Genomic DNA, 21,809 nt, shown 5'->3' with positions numbered 1-21,809 from the left:
TTGCATTTGTGGGGAAATGTGCAGCCAATCTCATAGCATTTGTGGGGAAATATGCTGCCAATCTGATTCCATTTGTGGGGAAATCTGTTGTCAATCTCATTGCATTTTGTGAAGCATCATGAACAACAAACAGTGCTCTCCAGGTGTTTGTGCAGATGTCTCGGGGATTCCCCTAGCAGATAGTTGTCAGACAGCCTCTCCCTTGGATTGTACGAAGTGACGCTCAGTGGAATGTGATAGAGCTGAGAGCCGATGTCACTCGCTCTTCCTGCTTGCTGAACTCCCTCCTCCTCCTCACAGTTCAGTTTCCATTCCCCAGTTTCATTATATGGCTGGGGCGATCGCCTGGAAGTGGCAGTAAGCAACTCCGAGTGATAGAAGCAGGACTGTTATACAAGACCGGCTACCTCTGCTAAAAGGGTAGGAATGCTTTATATGCATTATTCTTGTGAGAAACTGAGCATTTACTTCTTGTATTGACATTTTACTTCCAGAAAAGACATACACTTTACTCCCATGACTTGCAGACTTGTCTTCTCTGTGTAACTTCCTGTTTTTGATTTTTTTTCTCCATTTAACTAAAATGTGTAAAAAAAATATGTGAATTTTGTGGTATAACTGGGGTAGTGGTGACAAGGAAAGTCTTCAGTATGAATGGGTATGAAAACAATGCATTTTGGGGTTCTCAGTTTAAGAGAATCATTATCCTTGGAAATTCTTAGTTTTTCTAGATGGACGAGAAGTTTTTCTAGATGGACGCGTAAAGCCTGCGGCGGGTGTTTACACTTGCACGGGTCGCTACAGACTTACATGACTTCTGGTCCGACGCAAGTACGCGCAGTAACAGTTTTGGAAGGGTGTCAGATTGAAGACTTCTGACACCACGACGCGGATAATGTGATTAACCCCATTGGTTTTCATTGGAGTGCGGTAACAGGGTGTCAATGTGACGCACTGCACTAGTGTGAAGCGACCTTTAATAAAACCTGTTTTTGCACAAAAAAAAAAAAGTCCATGTCCAGTCTGCATTGCAGTTCACAACGCGTGCGCTATGAATCTGACCACTATGAACCCAGCCTAAGCCTCATGTATTTATGGATGTTTATGCACTCTCCCATTACAGGAACACATTTTAAGAGGTTAGCATTACAAGTTTTAGATGTTTTGTCTTTTTGATCTTTAGATTGCTTGTGGGACATTTTAGGGTGATGGATTTTGGCGACTTGTGTACTACCTGTTATATACTGCAAATAGTTTGCCGTCTGGTAATAAGCCCATCAAAAACAGGAAGTGCATCTGATTGGGACAATTCCATCCAAGCTAAAATTATCTGCCACTTATTGTCCACCTCTGCCTGTGGGTACTTCGCAACGTAAAAAAAAAAAAGTTTCTAAAAACAAACTTTCCATTTGATTACCACATCTGGCTAATCATGGTAGTTATAATTGGAGGCCATTGTGATTGGTCCCGGAGCATGCTCTGGGTGCTGGGAGGAGGAGTCGAGTGCTGGTCTGGAGATAAGTGCAGGCATGGCATGCTCAGGCACGTTTAAGCTGGGTACACGCTGCAGAGTACTATCGACCGGGCAGGGATTGGGACACGATCCTTCAGGTGACAGTTCTGGGCCGAGGTTGTACAGACATGTCGCTAGCAAGCAGGCTAACAATGATACATTCTGTCACTATAGAGTGAGACTTCGGGCTTAAAGAGAAACCGTGACCAAGTATTAAACTTCATCCCAATCAGAAGCGGATACCCACTTTCCCATGAGAAATCTCTTCCTTTTCTCAAAAGGTTCATCAGGGGGCTCTGTATGGCTGATATTTTATTGAAACCACTCCCACAGTGGGATGTCAGGACCATGGTGCCGACATCACACTGTGGGAACCTTGTTGCATTGTGGGAAATAACAGCTGTTTCCAACTGGCAAAAAAAGCATCCAGCATATCCTTCTACTGACATCACCTGCCAGCAGTAAAAATGTCACCATGTGATAAAATGTGAGAATGTAAATCAGGGAAAGGAACGATTTTACAATGGGCAAACACTGACTAAATAATTTATACATAATTATTGTAAAAATTAAGCACTTTGTTCATTACATTCTTTTCACTGGAGTTCCTCTAAATGTGGCTCGCTCAGGCGAGACGATACAGAATGCTGCAGGTCTTGCTGATGTATCAGGGCTGCAGAACACACACCAGATTCTTGCACCAGCTGGTCTTTAGTGGCTGCTTTGGCCATATTTAATCTATGTATGAACCATTGGCTGAATTTGGAATTTATTATCTCACCAATATGAGGAAAGTTCTGGGACAATACTGATTAAAGTGTACCCAAGGTGAAACTCAGGTCAAAAATAGATGCATAGCCAAGAAGGAAGACTGGATCCTATGGAAGCTTCCCATAGTCCTCCAGACCACCGTTGCTGGTCACGGACCCCCAAAAGAAATCCAACAAGAGCTTGTCTGATTTCAGATCTGGGCCGGCTCACCTTCATACAGGAGTGCGGCAATGCTGCGCATGTGCAAATACAGCCTCTGCAGTAAGCTGGAGTGGCTTGTGCATGAGCAATGGCTGCGCTGGTGCGTGAAGAGGAGTGCGCCCTGGATCTTCCAGCAGGTCCCGGTGAGCAGCGGTAGGGGTGTGAAGACACAGAATCCAGAGGCTTCCCTCCTCTTAGGCAAGTATCTGGATTTTTGACCAGAGGTTCACCTCGGCCTCATAGTGAGGTGTTGCGGCGCGATGCAATGGAGGCATTTTAGCGCATAAACTTACTGTGATTCTGTGTAACATTTAGCATGCAGTGCGTGACCGCTCAGTGGCAGTGAAGCATACTTTTTATTGACAACACTCGCTTAACTTGCAGTGCAACCTTTTCCCTTGTTGTGTTCCTGTTTGTACAGTTAACACAAAGCAGCTCCCACTGTGAACTTAGGCTGTGTAACTACAGGAAGAGGATAAAGGAGGACTCTAGAATATGCTGCATAACAGAGGCAACAAAAATCCAGTAACCTATATAGGTTACTGGACTAAAGGCAGAGCATAGTATTGACACTGTGGACATTATTGACACTGTGGACATTTTCAACTGCTGCTATGTTATAGTTATAGGTACACCTATGATGGTTTTCCAGTGCATTTAGTGTATTTAATGAGGTCAATCACTTAAAAGGGGTAATAACCTAAAAATAGTGCACCAAATCTACATGGAAGCCCCTTTTTGTCAAAAATAGGTCCCTATATGTCCCCTAAAATAGTATTTTTTTTTTACCTGGTCTGTAGGGTTGCTCTCATGTAATCACGAGTGATTTCCCGTGATTCAAATGAGGCGTAATTGGCACAGGTGTGCGCGGGGATACAAGGGGTTATTTACCCATAATTCCACTGTCCGCCCTGCGCTCCAAACAGCTTGCATGCATCCTATTGGTCGTGTTGCAAGCCTCACACCGACGCACTTCCTCCTTCCGGCTTGAAGAAGGAATTGCGCGTAGTGAGGCTTGCAACGTGGCAATGGGACGCATTGAATTGATCGGAAGGAATATCGGACATGTTGGGAATTATCGAATGGAATCCAACTTTTGAGCAGAAAAACGTATCGTGTGTACCCAGCATTAAATAAGCAGTAAATGAATGCTATGTACACCCGATGCGATAGTGACAGAATAACCGTCAGATCGATTATTTTCAACAGGTCTCATCTGATTTCCAATTGATTTTCCAAATGAACGGAAAACAGATTGGAAATCAGATCGGACATGTAGGAAATAGTTTCAAAATTGCATAGTGTGTACTTGGCACAAAAAAAAAAAAGCAGAAGTGATGTCACTTTCCGGCAGGAAACCAGCAGGAATATTTTCTTTTTTCATATCGCATCTCTCTTAACCTCTTGACGACCAGCTAACGCCGATTGGCGTAAACTGGTCGTCTGCGGGTTACCATGGAAACGGCCGCTCCATGTCAGTTCACGGAGGGTGTCTCCGTGAACAGCCGGAGAGCCGTCGATTGCGGCTCGCCGGCAAAATGTAAACACGCAGGGAAGAAATCCATCGTAAGGCAGATCGGCGATCCCCGGCCTCCGATTGGCCGGGGATCGCCGGCATATGATAGGCTGAAGCCTATCCTACAATGCGCAGGACGGATATTCGTCCTGCGCAGCTCAGAAGGGAAGGGAGTGGGAGGGAGAGGGACGGAGAGCCGAGAACGCTGCGGAGGGGGGCTTTGACGAGCCCCCCCGCAAAGCGCAGCAAGCCGGCGGCGATCAGACCCCCCCAGGATGACATCCCCTAGTGGGGAAAAAAGAGGGTAAGTCTGATCGCCCTGGCTCTATTCCGATCTGTGCTGCGGGCTGGAGAGCCCACGTAGCACAGATCATAGGAAAATCCACTGGTCGTCAAGTGGTTAAATCTGATAATAAACGCTAAAAACAACAGGATAGATAGGCAACAATTTCTTATTGGACGATTTATTTTCATTTTTCAGTTAATATGGAGTTTCATTCCACTAATCATGGAGTCAAAACAGAAACCACAAATACAATAAAATGTTCTATTTTTACTCAACAGGAACTTGTCGATAAATTGCTATGGACAAACGTGAATTGCAACCTGACATCATGGAGACCAATCCAGACAACTGTAACTTAATACAGAACAACGTAAGTAAAGGCATTTTGGTTAAGATTACAGAACATAAAATACATTTATTGTATTTATAAAGCGCCAACATATTACGCAGTGCTGAACATTAGTTTATATTTAGAAAAACAAAAGTTTGCTTTCCTAAAACAAAGAATTTGCGATAATTCAGGTTGGAGTGAGCCTGAGATGTCTCCCAGAGCAACACTGCTGAATATATGCGAATTAGACAATATTTAGGGGTGACATACAGCAATATGACAATACCTGAATACAAGAAAGACCAGATCACACAGCACAGTATTAGTACCAGGTAATGCTTAGTCAGTCACTGGATGGAGCATGGAGATTAGGCAAGTCAGGTTCACTCAGATGCATAGCATGGGTTCCCAGTAATGGAGGTGCATGATCAGGTAGGACACAAAAGGAGGAGGACCCTGCCCAAAGGCTTACAATCTAGAGGGAGAGGTAAGGACACAAATGGTAGGGGACCAGAGTTCAGCTGCGGGTTTTAGAGCACTTGTGAGGGGTGGTAGGCCATTCCATAAAAACATTAAAGCCATTCCAGTAATTCTACATAGAGATTTTTTTATAGCACTTATTTAGGGCTGAGATTTTCTGCAGCACTTCACAGAATGCATGCGATTCCCATCACTACCTGTCGTTAGTTTTTTTGGATCGTTTAGGGAGGTTTTCAAAGCCCTAGCGATTTCCCTAAACGCTCAGCTAATGTCAATGGATGAGCCAAATTCCACTGGAGCCATTGCCAAAATTGCAAACGCAGGACGTGCAGCATTTATGACCGTTAGCGTTTCTGCAATGTAAAGTACCGTATATAAATGCTGGCGTAATCGCTCATGAATCGCTATCCAGTGTTACAGTGCTAGTGTTTTTAAATTCATGTACACAAAAAAATGAAAGGACCAATCAGAATTAAAAACAATCGCAAATCGTTACAAAATCTTACACTTTTTAAAATAGCTACCAAATCGACAGAACATGCTCATGAACTTGCTTACAAAACGCTCATTAAACAATGCTAGCTATTCCTATTAGAGATAGCGCTTTGTAGTGGGTTGCAGGCCTAACACCAGTTTGGAATGTGGAGTGAGAGGGGTGGAGCTCGATACCCCATCAGAACATTTTTAAATGTGGGAGGAAACCAGTGTTAGAAGGAACCTCATGCACCATGTGGAAAACATACACATTTTATATAGACAGTGTTTTTTTTCAGAAACTTAACCTAGGACAGATTCAGCAGGACAGTCATGGTAGCCTTGTGTCCACTGTGCTGACCAACAATTAGGGCTGGTGCACACCAGAGCGGTTCTGGAGCATTTTTTTTTTTAAACGCTTGCAGGGGGAAAACCGCTTGGCTAATGAAAGTGAATGGGCTGGTGCACACCAGAGCGGGATGTTTTTCCACAAACGCAAACTCGGGGGCTGCAGCATTTTTTAGATTTCTGAGGCGTTTTAAAGTATAGGAAAGTGGAAAACTGCTCTGAAAAACGGCAGATCAGAGCGGTTTTCCAGGCGTTTACAGAAGCTGTTCAGTAACAGCTTTACTGTAACAATATTTCAAATCTGCTACACAAAAGCGCTCCAAAAACACTAGGCATGTTTAGAAAACATGCCTAGAATCGCTCTGAAATCTGCTCCAAAAACCTATAGCGTTTTGCAGATCTGCTAGAGGTTTTTAGTGTGCACTGCGCCTCACACAGGACAAAAACTGAATAATTCCCTTTCAAAGAATGTCTTGTCAGATCTATAGCTGTTAAATGTATTTACAAACTTGAAAAATCTAGCAGGCCAATAGGCCCTCCTACTTAGATACCCTTCATCAGTGGCGTAGCTAAGGAGCTGTGGGCCCCGATGCAAGTTTTACAATTGGGCCCCCCAAGCACTCTATACATAGCAATTGATACGGTGCACCAAAACCTGCCAATGGCAACTACAGAGTCAGAGGTGCAAGGAAGGGATGGGAAACTGTTTGTTAATGATTACCACTATTCAAAGTATCTATAGAAGTGATTATTATGAGTACAGGACCAATAGAGAGCTAATACTGTAGTTGAGGGAGGGCCCTTCGGGCCCCTCTGGCCCAAGGGCCCCGATGCGGTCGCTACCGCTGCACCCTCTATTGCTACGCCCCTGCCCTTCATGTAGTCTAATGCTAGGTAAACACTATGCAATTTCCCTTCAGATTGAAACAATTTCTGGCATATCCAATCTGTTCCTAATCCACATGATGTTTGATTTTTAGATCACTACTGTATAAAATAGATCCAGTTATTGATTGGGAGCAGATCGGACATGTCAAAAATCGGTTCAACCAACCGATCTACTGGGAAATTGCATGGTGTGTACCTAGCATAAGTGTGCGTACACGAATCCAATGATTGGCCCATTTTACCAAATCTATGTAGTATGATACCCACACAATCTGTTCATAGTATTGATAATCTGTTGGCCATCATGAGGTGGTAAAATAGGCCAATCTCCATTGGATGTGTGTATGCACCTTAAAAGGAAAATTGCATTATTTTGCAGAAGAGATTTGTATAATTCTGGGGGACATTTATCAAGAGTGTCTGAGACAAATTTTGTTACGTTTTTAGAAATCCGTGCAGAACTGTCTCAGGCATCTTAAGAAATCGCTAGAAAGTGCAGTTTCCTTCTTAAACTGTTCTTAAATAGGAGGAGTTAGGCTAATTTCACACCAGGACGTTGCGTTAGAGGGGGCGTTAAGGTCGCATAACGTCCCCCTAACAACGCCTGGTGGTGCTGGATCTGGACGTCAGAGTGAGCCGCGTTGTGCAGCTCACTCTGGCGTCCGTGATGCCATGATGCGCACTCTTGTGCGCATGTGGCATCACGTGGTCCCGCCGGCCAATCGCCGCACAGAGCGGCTGCTCCAGGAAGTAAACACTGCACGTAATTAGCCATGTGCCTGGCCGCTCTCCGCTCCTCCCCAACATTACTGAGCATGTGCAAGCAGTCTAACGTCTAAAGTACTGCATGCAGTACGTTGTCTTGTGACGCAGCGTTACAATGTAACGCAACATGGGCACTGAACAGCCCACTGATTTTTCATTGCTGTGCGGTGGGGTGCGTTACAGGCTGCTCTAACGTGCGCCTGTAACGTCCCACTGTGAAACCAGCCTCAAGGTTTCTCAGGCAATGCACCATGTGAGGGAAACTGCTGTTGCTGAGGTAACCAATACATCTGCTATATGATACAGAAAAGAGAAAAAAAAATAGCATACATGTATGGTAGATTTCAGGTTAACAAGATGTATTGTAAATGAATATATAATGTAAATGTAGTAGAGCTTATAAAACAAGCTAAGGAATGCCAAGCACTGGAAGCGTTAAGCACAGAACAGCTTCACAGGATTCAGCAGGGGGGAGGAGCCCTTCACAAATCATGTCTAGCCTGCTCTGCTGCACAATTTGTAGAAGTGCTATTAAGCACTTAATCTGCAGCAGTTTAGGGATGGATTTGCACGTTTCTTACCTGTAGTGCAGTTCTAGAGATTCAGGCTAAACTGCCACTATAAGGTCTCCCTTCCATGGACTGTTGAGCTGTGTGCTCAGCAAGCAGTAACCAGGCAGCAGTGAGCAGTTACCAAGCAGCAGTGAGCAGTTGTGACAGTTTGAGAGGCATTTCACTGCCTAACAACAGTTCGTGGAAAGGAGGAATTAAGAAGTTTCTCATCATGGAGAACAGTTCCACCTGCTGGTAAGAACTGTTTAAGAAGGGGAAAAAAAAAACAAAAAAAAAACCTGTCAGTAAGGCCTCTTTTCCACGAACTGTGAGCTGTGTGCTCAGCAAGCAGTTGCAGGGCCGGGCCGAGGCATAGGCTGGAGAGGCTCCAGCCTCAGGGCGCAGTGTAGGAGGGGGCGCACAATTCATTCAGCTGTCATTCCTAATTGTGTTTGAAGCAGAAAGAAATAAGAAAAGGGGATACATGACAGTGACTGCAAGCCATATAACTAGAGATTAAGGTGTTGGGGAGGTTGGGGGCCCTGGGGCGCCTCTTAGTCTAATAGCAATCAGTGTGTGATGGCTGGGGTGGCAGGGATGGAGGGGCGCACTTTGGTGTCTCAGCCTTGGGTGCTGGAGGACCTTGTCCCGGCTCTGAGCAGTTGCCAGGCAGCAGTGAGCAGTTGTGAGAGTTTAAGAGGCATTTCACTGCCTGTAAACAGTTCGTGGAAAAGAGGCCTCAGTGTTCTCCCCAGAAATTTTTTCCAGCCGGGTGGCATGAAAAAGTAGCCAGGTGGGGCACAACCGGGGGAATGCAGGGAGTACATTTGAAATCGGCGCCGGTAGACTTGGGCGCAGGATACAGCGGTATATGGCTGATCCTGCTTCTGCACAAGTCCGGGCCGTTTTAATTACTATTCCCCCTCCAGGCCGACATGGATAGTGGGGGAATGAAATAATTTGGCTTCCAGCAATAGCTGGAAGCCCAATTATTGTGTTTTTTTAAGCAACTTTGGCTCCGTCTTTTGACGGAGCCGACGTTACTCACTGAGCGCCGCTATAGACTGATTGCCATTATAGCCTATGGCGGCGCTGGCTGTGCCCAAATCTAGCAGGGCTGACGCAACTCTGCTCACAGCATAGGAGGAGGAAACAAGCTGATGTTAGCCGGGTGCTCACCAAAATTAGATGGGTGGAGAATGTGGCCAAAAGAGCCTGGGGAGAACATTGAGCCTCCATATGGCTCTCATTTCAGGCGTGCTTAAAGAAATACACAATCTGTCTTAAAGGGACTCAGCTGAAAATAGTAAAAAGATTTTGGGGAGGAAGCCCCAGGTATGTGTAAAGCCCCATCTACACAATACGATTCTTTGTACAATTCGATTACGATTCTATTTATGATCCAATTAAATCCGACATGTCCGATCGGGATTCGATTTGCCATTGTTTGCAATGGCAAAGCGAATTGAATCGAATCCCGATTGGACATGTCGGATTTAATCGGATCGTAAATAGAATCGTAATTGAATCGCACAAAGAATCTTATAGTGTAGATTGGGCTTAAATCTTTTTACTATTTTCAGCTCTGGTACACTTTAAAGTGAACAGTGCTTTTTGTTATATTTGCAGCTACAGAAATCCGTCTGACAGTGCAGGTGAAACAGACATCATATAGTTAACACATGTCCAGAGCTATACAGCTATATGTATTGGGCATCGTTAATTGTACCGATCGAACACAATTATCAGTCAATGGTTTCGGGGTTGATTCCTCTACCAATCATCTGATTGATAAAGTTTTCCTTGTTTGTGGATCCCATCGATTATTTCCGGCTGAATGCTATTATTCGATCAGGAATCGTGTCGCATGTCCATGTTCTACAGATTACTCTGAGAAGCTACAAACTCACACAGATAAGAACTGTGGTTTTTGTGTGTGTGAAAATGCTAAGTGCAGCATGGTCTGAAAGGACATGCTGGCCCTTGTGATTTCACAGGTTTATTATTGTATCCTTAGGGTTAAAAAGGGGGGGGGGGGAGAATAAACGTCAGGACAGTTTTTTTTGTGTTGAAACTGTCTGAGGTCACAGCTGAGCTGCCAGCTACATGCGTTTTGCCTGTATCAGTTCTGATCAGCAGGGCCGGGCCGAGGCATAGGCTGGAGAGGCTCCAGCCTCAGGGCGCAGTGTAGAAGGGGGTGCACAATTCATTCAGCTGTCATTCCTAATTGTGTATTAAGCAGAAAGAAATAAGAAAAGGGGATACATAGCAGTGACTGCAAGCCAGATAACTAGATATTAAGGTGTTGGGGAGGTTGTGGGCCCTGTGGCCCTCTTAGTCTAATAGCAATCAGTGTGTGACGACTGGGGTGGAAGGGATGGAGGGGCGCACTTTGGTGTCTCAGCCTTGGGTGCTGGAGGACCTTGTCCCTGCTCTGCTGATCAGGTTTGTTCTCTTCAGTGCTGCGGTCAGTGAGCTCCGTTCTCCAGGCAGCCAAAACATCCCCTCTCTATGCAACTGGTCCGCAGCTGCCCCGTGCGTCTTGTGACAGACGGGGGAGGAGGTGAGTGATTGCCTGCACTCCCCACTCCTCTCTAGTCTTCTAAACACAAGTGCCGCATATTTCACAGAGAAGGGCAAGTCATTACGGATACACATTCAGAGGGGAGGGAGGGAGACAACTGACCTAATGACGCAGCTGTGAGGAGGAAAGGAGGCTCCGAATTACAAAGCCAAATGGCCGCAGTCTGCCCTGCCTTTATAGCTACACAAACACCAGAGTCCCTTCTCTGTGACTGACTGTTTGTATTCGTTCCTGGAAGAGCTCGCTGCAGTCAGATGGTCCCGCCTACCGCCGAGCTGAGCCAATACCTGTACGAGCCTGCTGAAAAGCAGGAGATCTCGTACACAGAGGAGAGAGCCCAGCGTGTGACGCAGCCGGGCGGGGGGGCTTACCTCACCCGGGTGGCGCGCCCACCTAATTGATCCTGGGGAGAACACTGGGCCTCATGCTTTGGTAAATCTGGCCCAATAAATATTGTATACCGCTTTGAAATGAGCCCATAGCATTGGCAGGAGGTGAATATGATTGACCCAATTCCAAGCTGTAAACAATTTGCATGCAATGCAGAATTAACTACAAATAACTGACCATCTCTTCAGGTGAGGGAACAAGCAGATTGCATATGCCTTTAACAACAATAAATTATGGTTATTTATCGAGGCTCTATTACAAGGGATTTTGAAAAAAAAATACATAGTTACACTTAAAGGATACCTTAGTGCTGGGAATGGGCGAGCAGGCATGTGTACCGCACTGTCATGCCCACCACTCCTCCCATTCTCCATCCCCCTTTATTTTTTTAATGTACCCCCCCCCCCCCCAATGCTGCTTCTGGGTTGGTGATCAGTGTGCAGGCACTGCCCGGTGATGTGCGTCCTTGATCCCATGGAGCGCTCTGCGCATGCGCACTACAAAGATATGACGACGCGCATGCACTAAGTGCTCTTGTTGCGCGATCAAAGCTGGGCAGCGCCTGAGCACTGATCACCGACCCTCCTGACCCTGAAGTAGCTTCAAGTGGCTTTAAAACATAACGGAGGGTGGAGGAGAATAGAGGCGGTGGGCATGAGGACAGCATGGTACACATACCTGCTCCCCCCGGTTTTATTTTTTTTCCCAGCGCGAAGGTATCCTTTAAGGGCAGTTTACAGTGCATGCGCTGCGTCAGTGCATCAGTTGCCGGTCAGATGGGGTGCCAATAAAATGTAATGGCAGCGAATTCCTTACAGCGCTCGACACCTTTCTGCACGATTGTCAGCGCACAGCGGACACACTGCCATAACACTGAGAAAGGAATGCAATCTGCCTGGCAGCAAATCAGCTGGCGCACTGCATTCACTGTAAGGCCTCCTTTCCACTAACTGTTGAGCTGTGCTCAGCAAGCAGTTACCAGGCAGAAGTAAGCAGTTATCATGCAGCAACAAGCAGTTACCAGGCAGCAGCGGGCAGTTGAGAGAGAGAGTTTGAAAGGCATTTCACTGCCTATCAACAGTTCTTGGAAAGGAGGTCTAAGCCAGTCCCAAGTTCCAGCCAGTAGCCATGTTGGAAAGCGGGATAGTCAATGAGATGCAAATTTTGAGTTGATGCAGGGTTATGTAAATTTTATATGCAAATGTATGCAGTTGGAAAATGGACCAATCAAATTTTACCTCAGCAGGATGTGATTGGTTAATTTTCAAGCTGCATACATTTTCATATAAAATTTGCATAAAGCTGCATCAACTCATGTGTTGGAAAGGTTGGATAAACAGATCAATTGGGGGAAAGCATTTGAGCGATTGCTGTAACGGTGGCCATGCAGCTCTATTTTGTAACCTTTGAATGATGACATTCTAGTCTAGTTCCAGATGAAATTTCAGTCTGATTTTTATTGTGAACCTGATATTCTGTAGCTTATTTTGAGTATATTTGTTTTTTTCTTTTCCCTAGAACAACAATTTCAATCATGGACCAGAATTTAAGAGGTAAATGCTCAGGTTTGGACTTGTCATGTTTGTTAAGAGCTGTTTTACACGACGCACGCATTTTGTGATCTTTTTGTCATTATGTGTAAACCACAAAATGCCAGGACACCGGCTACATAGTGTAAATCGTAGAGACCGGTTTCCATTAGTGCAATACGTTTTAGCCTGAATGCAAACCTTGGTGCTTTTTTTGACAGTGTATGTTCCTAGTCAATCCAATAAAAAAATAAGACTCAAAAAGACAAAAAAATGCAGAGACTAGGAACACCTGTACCGATTGCTAGGGACACCTGTACCGATTGCTAGGTTGTTTTACCTAATGCTGCATACACACTTGAGATGAAAGTCTTTGGAAAAGGCAAGATATCAGACCAATCTTACACCCTTCCATGTAGTATGAGAGCCATACTCTACACAGTCTATTCTATGGAGCTGAACTTCACATCAGACAGAAATCTTTGCAAGATGCTGCACACACAGATACTGTACACATGCAACAGATCAGTATCTGCAAAAGATCTGTTCCTGCAATAGATCCATTCCTGCAAAATGCATTCATAGTCTATGAGATTTGCAGATCCTCATACACACCTTGTTTAACAGGCAATCATCTGCAGATCTGGCAATCATCTGCAGATCTGAAAATCCATCCTGGTGGATCTGATCTGCAGATGATTGCCTGTTAAACAAGGTGTGTATGATGATCTGCAGATCTCATAGAATATGAATGCATTTTGCAGGAACGGATGTTTGGTAGGAACAGATCTTTTGCAGATAATGATCTTTTGAATGTGTACAGCATCTTTGTGTGCAGCATCTTGCAAAGATTTTATCTGATGTGGAGTGCAGCTCCATAGAATAGACTGTGTAGAGTATGGCTCTCATACTACATGGAATGGGGAAAAATTGGTCTGTGGTCTTGCCTTTTCCAAAGACTTTTATCTCAAGTGTGTATGCAGCATAAGACTATTACTATGTCCGGCAATGAAAATCCAGCGTCTGCACACACAAACTTCAGACTGCACGGTGAAGCAGACATCTCACACAATCCATGAACAGCCTAGCTTGCTTGGCACAGAGAGTGGAAACAGACTGGAGGCAAAAATAGTGGAATGACAGAAAATTAAATCTAAAGCTATGTACCCACAGCCAGTTGGATCAGGGATCTCCACCAAAGAACAATCATTCCTTGATCCATTTGGCCGAATCCGCAAGCATCAGAAACATGGGATTGTGTAATCTATGGTTTGATTGCAGCAAATTTCCTGCAAGTCAATGGGGAGCAGCACGATCTTCCACGATATTTAACATGGCGGTCATCTGAAAAGAAACGATTGCCGCAGGTGACCTGCGTTGTGAAACGTTGTTTGATTCTATGTTCTACGATAAAATAATTTGCCATGAAAAACTGGGGGGGGGGGGGTTAATTACTTCATGGGTATGGGACTTTAGAGCACAAAACAGACTGAAGTCTCGGTTTCTTTTTCTGTGTTGTAGGAATGTTGCAAAAGATAAAGAAAAGCAGAAGCAAAGTATAGTGACCAGTGGAAACCAGTTCATTAGAGTCTTCCAAGGACTGCTGAAGATAACACAGGCCAGTAGAGAAGACAGTATCCGCTACATGCAACTGGTAAGTATTTCTGTACAGCAGTCTGGAGCTGGACCTGCAGTGGTAGCAGATTAGACAAGCTAACATATGTGGCATGCATGAAAAAATGGCGCAGTGAAAAAAGAGCCCGAAATCTGATAACGATAAAACAGTTGTCAAGGTTGGTTAACCTTTTCGGGACCGCGTGCATTAGATTCTACGCCGCACTTGTGGCTGTTCTAGCCTGATGCGGCGTAGAATCTATGCCGGCCCACAGTTTCCGCTCCCGACGCGATCGTGCGCACCCGGAGGGGGAGACTAAGCTGTCATATGACAGACGACATCTCTCCCGAGTGATCAGCAGCCATTGCGTATGGCTGATGATCACGTGATCACTACAATCGCCGTCCGATCATAGTGATCAGTTTGACAGCTGCGGCGGCAGGGGGGGGGAAAAGAAGAGGATCCACTCACCTCCCTGCCGTTCCCGCGACGATCGGCGCCCCCCTCCGCTCTGGCCGGCATCTCCGCTCCGTCTGACGTCAGCCCTGGGTCCCGGCTTAATGACGTCATCAAGCCGCGACCTGGAACTAATCGTCAGACAGAACGGAGATGCCGGCCGGAGAAGAGGGTCCGGTGCGGCTCATCGCTGGAGCCTGGAAGGTGAGTGAAGGCTGCTTGCAGAAGGGGGGGGGGCACAGGCCGCTATGGGGGGACACAGATCCAGCCAGCCACAGACGGGATCCAGCCGCCTGACCCCCCCCCCCCCCCCCAAACACGCGCACCCCCCTCCCACGCAAAATGCCTGGTCCTTAAAAGGGGGTAGGCGGCCGGTCCCGAAAAGGTTAAAGACAAAGGCCTCAATTCACTAAGATCATGCTGGAGATAATAAGGCAAGAGAAAACTTGCCAACACGCAGTGAGAGAGTTATCTTATCTCTTCATTACTCAAGTTACCTCCTCTGTAGTTATTTTCACACACAGTTAATTAACAGCCTGTCTTTAATGTTAGAATTCTGGAGTTATTTTAAGGATTGAAGAGTTAAATTAAAGACCTAAGAGTAAACGTTAGGTTTGCCTGAGATAAAGACGGGATCCAGCCGCCTGACCCCCCCCCCCCCCCCCAAACACGCGCACCCCCCTCCCACGCAAAATGCCTGGTCCTTAAAAGGGGGTAGGCGGCCGGTCCCGAAAAGGTTAAAGACAAAGGCCTCAATTCACTAAGATCATGCTGGAGATAATAAGGCAAGAGAAAACTTGCCAACACGCAGTGAGAGAGTTATCTTATCTCTTCATTACTCAAGTTACCTCCTCTGTAGTTATTTTCACACACAGTTAATTAACAGCCTGTCTTTAATGTTAGAATTCTGGAGTTATTTTAAGGATTGAAGAGTTAAATTAAAGACCTAAGAGTAAACGTTAGGTTTGCCTGAGATAAAATGTTTCCTGAATACTACATGCCTTATCACCATGGTGATAACTATAGAAACGTTATTAAAGACAGGAGATAAGCACAGTGAATTGAGGCTAAATACCGTTGTAAAAATCAGAAGACAAATAATAACAAAAAGAAGTTAACGTTAAATATCGTTAAATAATTCAAGAATACAACTTAACCAAACCCTGCCCTCACACAGAAACCCCCCCCCCCCATGGTGGTGCCTAAAACTAACCACTCCCCTGGTGGCACCTAAGCTTAACCACTCCCTCTGGAGAAACACTCTTTTACACAAAGACGATAATACCTTTGAAAACGGAAAATCTGTACATATAAACAAAATATGACAAACTATAATGTTGCAAGCTTCTAAAACTATAACTACTACTAGCTTTTTCGCTGTATTAATGAGAATTGCATTTAGGTCTATGGTAGCGCCCTTTTAGTCCAACCTTGTCCTGCGTCCTTTTTTCCCGCTACTCATATGTGTGGGTGTTAAATGAGACACTTGTAGAAAAAGCAAGAAACCCCAACACCACTGTAACACCACTGTAACTGATGCCGTTTTGGGCACTGTAACATGGTGCTATTCAAAGTCTATGACCAGTTCACACCCCCTTAGCAGTGATGAGATGCAACCGGTTCTGTAGTTCCAGCACAGGGCAACCAGTGCGTTACTAGAAGTGTACATGCTGATGCGCACAATCACAAAAAAGAGCAAATTGGTCAGTTGCCTCTTTTTGGTGCATAACGTTTTTGGTTGGGTTATATGCAAGTTATAAGACAATGCTTCAGTGTGCCTAAAGCTTCTTGCACACATAAAAAATTCATAGAGGGGTGTATGTGTGTCCCCTTAGGAGAGGAGCATAAAGTAAACAAAACACCTCCAGGGTCGGACTGGGACACTAAGGGCCCCCCAAGAAAGTTTCCGCCTGCCCCCCCTCCCCCCATTTTGGGCTTACATACACATGTACTCTAGAAATTTTGCATAATTTTATGGTAGGGAATGGATTGTGAGCACTTCTGAGGACAGTCTCCAATAGGAATATGTCCACACATGCAGCAAAAATAAATGGGTGTCACCACGCACTGGAACATGGGCGTGGTCATGATGGGTCATGGGCAGACTTAAAAAAAAAAAAAAAACACACAAAATAAGTAGCGGTGTTATTCATAGAGATTAGGTCCGACCAGATACATTTTAGATAAAATAATCAAGTAGTCATTGCCTCATGATAATTCATCAAGTAGTCAAATGGCAGCAGATTTTCCGACAAAATGCAATCAGATTGGTGGCAGCCGGCAGATTTCCCAGTTTAGGGTGGACAGGTGTATAGTTGCCCCCAGTATAGATATACCCAAGTCTAGGTGTACCCAGTTTAGGTAGGCAGGTCACCAGTTAGTGGGGGCCCCCATGCTGGAAGGGGGGGCAGTGGGCACAGAGCGCCAGGGAGGGGGGAGAGCTTCCCCCCTCCTAGGGCCCCCCCCCTTCCATGCTCCACCCTCAAATTGTAGCCAGCAGCGGCAGCGACCAGGAATCACTTACCGGGAGACTCAGAGCGCTCTGCGTGCTACTGTGCTACTGCAGAGAGACAGCAACTCCCCAGTTGCCAGCTGCCCAGTGTCCACACATCTCCTGCCTCTTCCCCAGCCAGGCCACAGAATAACCAAGCATGACCCCCATCCCCCCCTCTAACACACTGCATTGTGTGCCACTGCCTGAGACTGCCCAATGTGCCGATCATCCACCACCCATGGCTGGCAGGCAGACTCCCAGCAGGCATGCTGCAGCCAGACACCAGAGACAGCAACTCCCTCCAATTGCCCACACACACACACGTCATCTCCTTCTCCTGCCTCTTTGGCCTGCAGTGCACACCGGCGTCCCCCCCAACACTACACACACCCCTGGCTGGGCAGCTGAGCCTGGGCTGGCAGCGTGGCAGGTCCCGGCGTCAGACAGTGTGGCTGCGGGCAGCTGCCTCTCCCTCAGGCTCAGTCAGTCACTCAGAGTCCCCTCCAGTCAGACAAGGTCCTCACCTCAGACAGGCATTCTCCCTGCGGGCTGCAGAGTCTCCAGCCAGGCCTCTGTCTGGCGCCAGGCGGCGTGCAGTGATGATGCGGTGCGGACGGAGGTGGAGCTTGTCATTTGAGAAAGAATGCCTTTTATAGGCCTCCGGATCGCACCGCACATCTAGTATGATGACGTCACCACGCGGCGCCTGGCTGATATCTGACTCACTGGCGCTGCCGCGGATATAGGAGAAAGAGAAGAGAGAGCCCTCTGGTCATATGACTGGTAACGTCACAGCTCTTAAAGGTGGCCCACCAAATTTTACAACGGTAATTCAGTGGGTCAGTCCGACGCTGAACACCTCCATGTGTGATCTATAATGTTTCTCGCTGTTGTGATATAATCCCTATCAGAATGTAAATGACTACATATCACTTCTTTCCCATGTTCTCCCAGGTATTACACTCCATCTTCTTCTTTGGACACATCAATCACCCACAAATCAAAGCCGAGGAATTTATTCCCACTGAGACGTTGGAAGGCTATAAAAAGGCGTTCCAAAATTCCTTTAAAGAATACAAAACCCATTTTCCACGTCAGACACCGTACTCCTTCGTACTGGAATATGTAAGCATTTTGTTTTATCAGCACTGTTTTTTTTATATAATATGCATGCACGGGCCCATCCAGTTTTAATTCAATCTTGCCCATAACTAATGTAACTTAATGACAATATGTTTGTTTAGGCTGGAGTTCCCCTTTAAAGAGAGTCTGAAGCGAGAATTAATCTCGCTTCAGACCTCATAGATAGCAGGGGCATGAGTGCCCCCTGCTAAAATGCCACTATCCCGCGGCTTAATGGGGGTCCCTTAACCCACAAATCCTCCTCCGTGCAGCGGGGGAGCGCTTACGCATTGGGGCAGGGCTAACCGCCCTGCCCCACGCGCGTCAGCGCGTATCTCCGCCTCTCCCCCGCCCCTCTGTCTTCCTTCACTGAGAGGGGCGGGGGAGAGGCGGCGATGCGCCCCTGATAGACGCGCTGTAAGGCAGGGCTGCAGCCGTTAGCCCTGCCTTCAGCAGCAGCAAAATCTACGACCAATTTGGTCGTTGATTTTGCGGGGGGGGGGGGGGGTTGGGGGGTGAAGGGACCCCCGTTTAGCCGCGGGATAGCGGCGTTTTAGAATTATTCTCGCTTCAATGTCTCTAAGTCTGTCCATCCATTATGGACAGGACAACATGAAAAGGTTAATTTTGGGCCTTTTATTGTGAAATTCAAGAAGTGTGTGAAGATATTAACCACTTACCCAACCCCCTCCCAGGACAAGTATCTAAGTCCCCAAAAAACGGACTTCAGCTCCCAGGGGCAAGATACTTGTCCCTCACTTTTTATTTCCGGCAAACGAGCCCACAGACCCCAACAGTAGTGCAGAGATTGGCGAATGTGAACGTACGTTCCCAGAGCCAATCTAGGTGTCTAAAGTGACAATGATTACTGTTGCAACAAGCAACAGTAATCATTGCATTGTAAATGACAGGAACTGAATTCCTGCTGGCTGGAGCTGCATTCTAACCAGACAGGAAATTGTGTGGGGACATCTAGTGGCCAAAAAGATTACTATAAAAAATAAACTTTAAATTTCTTATCCCAATAACCTTCCCCTTAACTCATTCTGCTGCCTTCCTGTCCTCATAACACAACTGTAAAAAAAAAAAAAAAAAACAGAAAAAGATACAAAAAAACCAAAACACCTAAAGTGACGAATTTAAAAGACAATACATAAATTACAACCTTAGGGACTTAGCTTTTTAAATATGTATGCCATTAGGTTTTATTACTGTTTTAGCAGATAAGGGCTTGTAATTACTGATGGAGTAAAAAGAAAACCAAAATCACAAAAATTGAAAAAATACCCCTTTATTTCCAAATAAAATATTGTCACCATACGCTGTACTAGGGACATAATTGAAATGTAATAACTGGGACAAATGGGCAAATAAAATGAGTATACTTTAATTACAGAAGAACAATTTATTTCAAAACTAACAGTTGAAAACTGAGAAATAATGAATGTAATTATCTTCCCTTCTTAATCCCATTAAATGCATATAGGATATAAAAAAAAAAAAACTTTTATCAAAAAGTACCACCCAAAGAAAGTCTAATTTGTGGCATAAAAAAAGCTCAAGTATAGATTTAGGTTTAACAAGTAATAATAAAGTTATTGCTGAATAGACGCATCGTTGAAATGTGAAAACTGCTCTGAATTTATGGGGAAAACCCCTTTGAGGATAAGTTGTTAAAAAAAAATAAAAAAAATCTTCAGGTGAACAAAGTGTGCTTTAATAAAAATAACCATTGTTTTCCCTTAGATGACAAAGGTGGACAATATAGGAAACTCCGAGTCACTGATGGAAGAACTGGTGAAGCTAAACAATTCGCTGTGGACACTGAATGAAGGAGGAGATCAATGTGTGGCCAATGACTTTGCCTTCTCGGCTTCCGTGGTCACACACAGCTACATAACAGATCCCCACAATGCTAACATTCTAGAGTCTTTTTATGGAGCGTCGCTGTCCTGCAAAGGCAAAATTCCAAGGATGATAATGATTTATATCAGTGCCCTGTATGTTTGGGACAAGGCTATTTCATATGCGGTGAGCTGTGGAGACACTGGTCATGGCATAGTCTTTCCAGAAGACGTCCACTGTAAGGCCTACAGGTTTACAACTGAAATTAATGGATATAAAGAAATTCCACCGTGTGTCAAATGTCACAAAATGTTTATCACCAACTTTGATCCTGAATACGAAGTAGTCAAGAAGCTACAACCATGGCGATACGGCAACTGCGCTGAAACAGAGTCTTTAAGCAAGCTGCTGCAGGGCAGTAAAGTAGTGAGGAACCACCTGCATACGTTTGGTGATAACAGGCAGCACATGAGCAGAGAGGACATAGAGAAAACATTTGCCGCCAAGCATGAAGGCAGCATGCGGGAAAAACTTGCCAATCGCCTTGCTTCTCGTGACTTCCGGGTGGCCCGACAGGACTGGAAGTTTTTTACTCCTGCTGCCTAACGTTAAGCAGAAAGATCACTAAATATTGGTGTCACTCCTGTAAACACACCTCAGAGGACATGTGACCACTTATAGTCAATCTAGGGCCAAGGAAGCAACTATGTTGACTTGTATACTGTAGATCATGACGACTAGAATTGAATAGGATATACTATGGTATGTATAGGGTATGATACACGATAAATGTATAGGATAGGAGTATGATAAATTGCATCCTTTAACCTTGGCGGTAATCTCATGCTAGGCTCAGGGTGGAAAAGATGCTGTAGCGGTAATCCTGGCTCGGGGTAGCCACTGGGAGGTGTATGCAGAGCATGCGCAGAGCAGTAGGCGTGTAACTCCCCTACCCCGGGAACCAGACGCTGGCAGACAGTCTTCTTCTGGTCTCGGAGGCTCTCTTTCCCTCAGATGAGATGGTCTGTCACATAATGAGAGACAGCGATCTCACCATAGGTGTAGAACGCCACCCAGAGGACAGGCGGGAGAATTGCAGCACTGGATCCAGGGGAGTAATTTGCAGAGCTGCGGCAGATTTATCTGCAGTATGATGATTTTCAAGCTTTTCGGGTCTATAATGATACCGCCAGGGAGGATTATTTAATTTGTAAATCTATTCTCAGGTCATATTGAAGCGAGAGCTTACTAACACGCTTATCACGGTTCCAAGCTGCATTGCGCTCTATGTATTTTTTATTTACTTCAAAAGTGCATTTTTGTAATAAAAAATAAAATTTTTGAAAAAAATCAGATTTTTTGTATCAGTATTTTCAAACTGTATACCTTTTAGATTTAATTACTTTAAAAGCAGTTTAAAGTTTTTTTTTACTGTGTTTTAAGAAGTTTATATTTGCATTACCTCAGATTTTATCTCCACCTAGGAGAAATTACTGTAAGAATTCACTCAAACTTTTACTAACTGTATAGTTTTGGTAAAATATAGGTTTGCTATAAAAAAAGAAAAAAGTTGGATTTTCTACATTGAAAAATGTCTTGCATTAAACAGTATTCCTTCTACTATCTTGGATGATATTGCTAACTAGTTGA

General features: G+C 45.2%; 1 protein-coding gene across 1 annotated transcript; it reads left to right on the top strand.

Moving 5' to 3' along the window:
- Window positions 1-320: 320 nt before the first annotated feature.
- LOC137542310 (uncharacterized) lies at window positions 321-21,514 on the top strand. The gene is made up of 6 exons (XM_068264135.1): window positions 321-420; window positions 4,566-4,657; window positions 12,617-12,651; window positions 14,149-14,281; window positions 18,147-18,317; window positions 20,061-21,514. The coding sequence occupies exons 2-6, from the start codon at window positions 4,586-4,588 to the stop codon at window positions 20,763-20,765; spliced, it is 1,116 nt and encodes a 371-aa protein (XP_068120236.1). The 5' UTR covers window positions 321-420; window positions 4,566-4,585; the 3' UTR covers window positions 20,766-21,514.
- The last annotated feature ends 295 nt before the right edge of the window (window positions 21,515-21,809 follow it).

The sequence above is a fragment of the Hyperolius riggenbachi genome, chromosome 12 (assembly GCF_040937935.1).
Source record: "Hyperolius riggenbachi isolate aHypRig1 chromosome 12, aHypRig1.pri, whole genome shotgun sequence".
NCBI lineage: Eukaryota > Metazoa > Chordata > Amphibia > Anura > Hyperoliidae > Hyperolius > Hyperolius riggenbachi.
Note: the sequence above shows the minus strand (reverse complement) of the source record. Positions and strands in the feature narration are given on the sequence as shown.

What these genes read in the sequence shown, in the direction of transcription:
- LOC137542310 (XM_068264135.1), top strand. Translation starts at nt 4,586, where the DNA reads ATGGACAAACGTGAATTGCAACCTGACATCATGGAGACCAATCCAGAC. An exon ending in GTAACTTAATACAGAACAAC is followed by an intron (nt 4,658 to 12,616) that starts GTAAGTAAAGGC and finishes TCTTTTCCCTAG; the next exon opens with AACAACAATTTCAATCATGG. An exon ending in GTATCCGCTACATGCAACTG is followed by an intron (nt 14,282 to 18,146) that starts GTAAGTATTTCT and finishes ATGTTCTCCCAG; the next exon opens with GTATTACACTCCATCTTCTT.